The sequence below is a fragment of the Crocodylus porosus genome, unplaced genomic scaffold (assembly GCF_001723895.1).
Source record: "Crocodylus porosus isolate Cpor-Errol unplaced genomic scaffold, CroPor_comp1, whole genome shotgun sequence".
In the NCBI taxonomy this organism is placed as follows: Eukaryota; Metazoa; Chordata; order Crocodylia; family Crocodylidae; genus Crocodylus; species Crocodylus porosus.
In genome coordinates this window covers 202,785-209,264 of record NW_017728927.1, presented here as the reverse complement: position 1 = coordinate 209,264, position 6,480 = coordinate 202,785, and the positions used below count along the sequence as shown (strand labels likewise).

Genomic DNA, 6,480 nt, shown 5'->3' with positions numbered 1-6,480 from the left:
AAGTCGCCCTAATGGGCTGGGGTTGGGACAACCCCACAACACGGCACGCTCCGTGGTGCCAGGAACTCCCCCACCTTACTGGGGAGATCCCTTGAGGCCTCCTCCACCCCTACAGCCTCGCCCAGTCCTCCGGTGTAATAATCACAACACCCCAAACAGAAACGCAAGGCCCCTAGGCCATAACACGAATCTTTAAGCCAACCTAGCTATCCTTCTCTCATCCCTGTCAGGGTCCTCTCCACCCTGGATCTGGATGCTGCTGCACAACACCGCCCTGCTCAGTCTAGCAGAGCTCTCACTCCTTGAGCTGCCAGAGGGGAACTGCCTCTGGCCTCAGCCTTCCCTGCTTATGAAGGCCAAGCCTCGCCCCCTGGTGGTCAGCTGATCCAATTAGTTCCCATGTCAACTGCCACTTGCTGCCCTAATGAATGGCAGCTGAATCCATTTCCTATTATCAGTAGCAGGCACCCTAGTGCCCTGCTACATGCAGTTAGGGCCATTAGGGATGCGTTTTTTAGTTGCCATGTTGACACAACTTTATAACGCAGAGCACACAACACTGTTACTCTCAGTCAGAATGAAATAGCTATCACTATTCTTTGGATGGGTGCATCACGTCTTATGGAACAAAGATCAAAGTGTATTCATATTTATATAAAGTATTATCTATACCTGCTGGACACCAAGCTAAATTGCGCTACACATTTATTTTGACCTTCCCCCACTATTCATGGTCTGGTTGCTATGACTCTTTTTGTTTGTTTTCACAAAAACATTCCTTTTCTGTTCTCCAATTTCTATTTTTCATGGTTTTAAACTACTTTGTAACCAAATGTTCCTTTCACATTTACATTCACAGTTGAGATAAGAAGATAAAAAGTTATGGTTTTCTAACCAATAACATGTTTCATGGGAAAAGGAACATTCTAAAAAGGAGTGTGTAATTAAACAATATATAAAAATGAGCCCAAGAAAATATTTAAATACCCTCCAATATTTAAACAAAAACATAATCTATATTTATCCATCCATCCTTCAGAAGACAAAAGAAATATGCAGGAAATAATCTTTCAGTTTTAGCTTTGAAATGATTTTTACCATGTATATGAGAGTTTTTGGTTTTGTTCATTTTTTAAAATTGTTTTTCTTTACAATGCAATTATAAAGGAAAATGTCGATGCTCCTTTTATAGAGAAGCTGATAGTATGTGACGAGTAACAACATTCTATATTTTTTTAAGAACTATATAATGGAAAATAGCCTCCTATAGAATTGAAATCAACAGGAATAACATTTGCTAAAAAGCTATATAGGCTTTGTTGTTGTGAAGTGATATGGCATCAGTTTTTGGTCAGCAATGGGACCAGGTGATTCTGTCTGCAGTGGCTGGTGTTCAAGAGCGCCCTGTTTGCAAGTGATGTAAAGATTAAGTTTTCCTGCTGGGGAGCAGGGAGATATTTGGGAATGTGATCCTCTGCTGAGAATTGAACCATTAAAGGAATAGCCTGCTATTAGCTGTAAAACAGTTCTTCAGAGGATTGAAGTATGGATTAAAAATAAATCAACCAGTGACTGCTCAGGATGGTGTGTAGGACACAGAGAAGGCAGGGATCCAGCACAAGCTTGCCTGTCTGCCCCGTTCAATCTGAACACCAAATATGGCAACTTCTTATGCTTCTTTTTTGAATTCTCTCATATTTACCATACTGCATTGCAAACAACTTTATTACTGGAAAACTGATCAATATGGACAACTGAATTCTAATCTTACTGCTAACCCTGCCTGAAGAATTCATGGGAGTTTTTGCAGGTAGGCTTGTGACTTACACACCTGATTTTCATAGGTTTCCTCCTGGTATCTAATAGGAACATCAGTTGAGAATACATAGGTGTAGACCTGGTGATCACAAGCTATTCCCCAACAGCACTGTTTGACCGCAGAGACCCGTTTGAACTCCAGTTGCCCATCTTTGCAGAGTTCCCAGTACTGGCCTGTTGTGGCAAGAGTGTACACCCTCCCAAAGATATCAACTGCCCACAAGAGGGAGCTTGGCATCGCCATGGCTGAAAAACAAGAAAGACATTAGCAGAGAAGACCCTTATAAAAGGAGGGCTTGAGCTCCAACTTCAAAGTCTGAACAGTCCTGAACTCTGGGATGGTTCAAACCTGGACTCTGAACTGAACAACCTTGGTTATCTCCAAGCACATCAACTTCAAAAGTTTTGAGGGAGTCTATGGTGGTCAAGCACCCAAATCCCATTGGCTTTGTGACTGCTGGTACCTTACTACCTTTGGCTCCTTTGAAAATCTCAGTGGAGAACTTTATTGTCAGTGAAGAGGGATCCATTCTTTGATACAAATAGCAGCCAGAGTGTCCGGCTGAGGGGGGAAGTCAAAGGGCCTTGGCACATTGATAAAGGAGCCTGCAAGAGCCGCACTGCTACTGCTTCCTTGCTAAACACAGCCCTTCACACTTCAGAGTGACACATTTTCCCCAGTCACACTATATGTCTGGCCCCACAAATTCATGGGACTACCTCATCAGCTTCCTCTTGCTTAATGGCCTAGATGACCAGGTCAGCTCAGAAGCAGAAAGCTCAATGGGGAAGCTGACTGTGAGACATATTTTCAGTCCATGATAGTCTTGTGACTCTGGGCAAATCCCTCTGGGTGTGACCTGTTGTCCTACACAGGTTTATGCCTATACTCACAGAATTAAATTAGACTAGTGCATTTTATCAGCACCAAGTCCTTTTTTTTGGTATGCTGTGCACTTCCTACCAGTTAAACAGTAACAGAGGCGTGTTCAGGATCACTCACTATGTGGGACAGCCACTTGGGTGTATTTGGGTGTTTTTTTAAAACTGTGTGATATGCAACCCATGTAGCCAGAGGCCAAGAAGGGAAAAGGACCAAATGCACAACAATGAGGAAGCACTGCCTAGAACCAGCATTCAACTATTCAACACACTATTTCTTTGTCTGTTAAGGGCAGCTTTGCTCTCACAACATAGTCCTAAAGAAAGTAGCTTGCTTGCCTTCTTGTTGGTAATCAGCAGTGAAAGAGAATACCCAGTCTTTCTGACAGTGAACATAAAGTAACTGAGAGGGCAGAGAAAAGTAAGCCTGCATCTGAGAGCGCAGAACATGTTCACTTGGAATTTCAGTCCATGATGCTCAGGCTTAGACTCTGAGATGCTGGGGACTTCAACTCCTAGAGGTCACTAAGAGCTGAGAGTGCCAAGCACTTTGCAGGAGTGAGTGGGTGGGACAAAGACCAATAGAAGAGGAAATGTGCCAGAGGGAAGGAGATAGCAGCACAGAATGACTCCAACAACCAAGACAACATCTACCCCATCTTCTTGGGGGATCTTAATTTGAGCTCCAGACCTTCCCCTTTGGTTGTAGCCTGCTCATCCCAACAGATCATGAGCTGAAGGCATTCAGAAAGACTACAGCAATGAGGGCCAAAAAATACTACAGATTTAAGAGAAGAATAATTTTACACTTAAAAATGCAAAAGGGAAATTTAGGAGATGTCTTAATAGACTTCTGTCTGCACATAGGCAAATCATTTCTCCTCCACACCTCAGTTTCCCCCTCGGTAAAATGGGAATTGCAATCGGCAGCCTAGGGTTCGTGTTACTTCAAGGGAAGAAGTTGTAGCAGGTACAATCCAGGCAGCTGAACAGAGGTGAACTGCAAAGGAGGACACAGCAAGGAAGCACTGCTACCTAGGTGGAGAGCTGCACACTAAGTGAAAGGGGAACACTTGCAATCATTCAAGGGAACACTGCCCACAGAAAGGTGGCTGCAAGAGAGCAGGCAATTAGATGCAAGAGCCAGGGTCCGATGCCCACAGCCCAAGTGGGCGAGGAGCCTGAGAGGGGCAAGATGTAGGTTCAGGGGCCCAAAGTCCTGGAGGGGTGAGACCAGGGCCAGGGACCTACAGCCTAGGGAGGCAAGAGCAGGCCAAGTGGCCCAAAGCCCCAGATGGTGAGACCAGGACTGAGCCCCAAACTACGAAGTAGGCAAGATGAGCTGAAGCTCAGAAGTCAGACACAACACAGTGGGCAGGGGCTAGAAGGCCCAGTGAGAAAAAGGAGCAGAGGTTGGGAAGGCTGAGGCCCCAATACAGGGGAAGTGACTAATCGGCAATATCTGTGAGGCATAGGCAGGACTGTAGGGGTGGCCAGAGGCCATGAACAGCCTGCAAGGCAGGAGGTGCCCTGGGGCATGCATGGGCCAGGAGGGCCCACCGAGTGAGAAAACTGGATTGGGTCTGCTAGGGTCTGAGAGGGATCCACTGGCAAGAAAACAGGGCAGGGCTTTCTCTAGGGCCTTTTGGCAGCTTCCCTTTCCAAAATTAACTAAGAACAGCAAGGCATGGCAGGCGGGAGTGAAGGGCAGAGACCCTAGAGCCAGAGCAGGACAGGAGCTGCATGGCCTTCAGGGGCTTCACAGCCACCCCTAGAGTGCTAATCATGTTACAGACAGAATTATATTTGTATCTCACAAAAGCTTGTGCAAGCTGAAATTATTATTTGTAAGGAACATACTAGCGTTGAATAACAGGTACCATGGACAGTGTTGCTGTAAATGTAAGTACTTATTGCAAGTGGAAAGTGATAATGCATGAACCACTGGAAGAATGGGACCCAAAGAAAGGAGCTTTTCAAAATTAGTTTTAAAAACACTGTAGTACAAACCACCTTTCCTAACAAAAGAAAATAGCAAGCATTTAACCCAAGTGAGCGTAAACACAACAACAAAAATAATCACTATTTCTCAAGTGTGTTGGTAGGATTCCATGACTTTGGAACCTAGGAATAAACCTGGATTATGGTTAAGTATTTGACTGGTCAAATATACTTGGTCAACTGACTGATTAAATACTGGTCAAGTATTTATTAGAAGAATAAAGAGAGACTTTAATCTTCAAGAGGTTAGACACCTATGCTTATTACAAAAAAATTTAGCTGTTATGAATCAATTAAATTAAATTCTAAAAGCCATAATAATTTATTACAAGTGACAGTTTTAGATAAGTATAACTGTGGATGGTATTAAAAACTGAACTTTTCTTCTCTTTGGCTTTTATCCCAGAAGCCCTGCTGCTAGCTAGTTTTGGCTCCTCCCTCAGTACAGCATAGCTATTGCAGCCCCAGATGACTTAAAGTGGGAAAAGGAAAGGAGGCTGGAAGAGCTTAGGAGAGAGGAGCAGGCCACAGGAGGTACCCAAATGAAGAGAGAGAGAGAGAGAGAGAGAGAGTGTGTGTGTGTGTGTGTGTGTTGACTTCTGCAGAATCGGGGGCAAGGAACTGTCATTCTTGTCCTTGCTAATAGATGACAACATGATGCAATAAGAAACGTAGACCACTACCTACCCAAGGGCTTTCTTGGCTTTGTGGAATACTTGCCCAGTCAAATAATAGGCAATCAACTAACATTATTCAACTGGTCAACTGACTGGCTTGCCAACTCAGGATCTGGCTGACTCAATGAAGATATCTGCCAAGAGCACAGCATCCATTAGAGAAATGGGATGCAAAGAGGACAAACAAATCTCTTCATATAGTACAGACATTAATCCACATATGGGCCTCTCTTTGCAAGAATACGATCAAGAAAGATAGAACAGAGATTGAAAAGATTCAGAATGTGGCAATGAAAGAGTTTAGCTTTGCAATGGGAATACAGAAGATCATCATGTTACTTATAGTTGGAAGAAGAGTTCGGTAGGACCAGACTGAGATCTAAACAGATAGTCAGGAAAAGGGAAAATGATCTATACTTCTTTACTCTTTCTATATAAAGCAATGAAAAACAGAAAGGCAACAAGTGTAAATCCAAATGAACAATAGACAAGTGTTAAAAGTAATTTACGCATATAGGACCTGAAGCCACTTGAAAATGGGACTGGGCATTTGCACAGCCTATGTCATTCACTGCGGCAGAAAGAGGAATACTGCCAGATTTTCAATGGCGCCCAGCACCTGCAGCACACATTCATTTCAGTAACTCTGAAGAACAAAAAAATATCAATGTTGTCCAAATCCCCTCCTACCCGTTAGGACAACTGGATAATTTTAACCATAAATGTGCACAGATACTTACATTAAGATATGTACAATTTCCTGCTACATGGTATAACATGATTGCTAGAACAGTCAAGAAAATACTGACCGCCCTTTCTACAAGACTGAAAAAATCATTGGGTTCTTCATAGAGGGCTGTTTCTCTCTTCGGGTACTGGCAGTTTCTGGAGGCAGGACACATGATGAGACTGTCCCCGTGTTGTGCCCCTATGGTAATTCTTCAGTTTCAGGGTAAACTCATAAATCTTTCATTCCTTCCAGATAAACATACTTGGCCAGCTTTTATAGTACTAACAGAAAAGGGCTTTAGCATAATGGTCTTGCTTAAGGGCCTTTCATTCAAATGGATCTGAAAGCACTCTGCAAACTGTACATAACGTG

General features: G+C 43.5%; 1 protein-coding gene across 1 annotated transcript in view; it reads right to left on the bottom strand.

Moving 5' to 3' along the window:
* The window catches only part of TECPR1 (tectonin beta-propeller repeat containing 1), a 36,034-nt gene extending 30,799 nt beyond the window's left edge, over positions 1–5,235 (bottom strand). The window contains exon 1 of the mRNA XM_019541758.1: positions 1,832–5,235. Coding sequence (XP_019397303.1) covers positions 1,832–2,062 — 231 coding nt within the window. The 5' untranslated portion in view covers positions 2,063–5,235. The remainder of the gene's footprint in view (positions 1–1,831) is intronic.
* Positions 5,236–6,480: the final 1,245 nt, after the last annotated feature.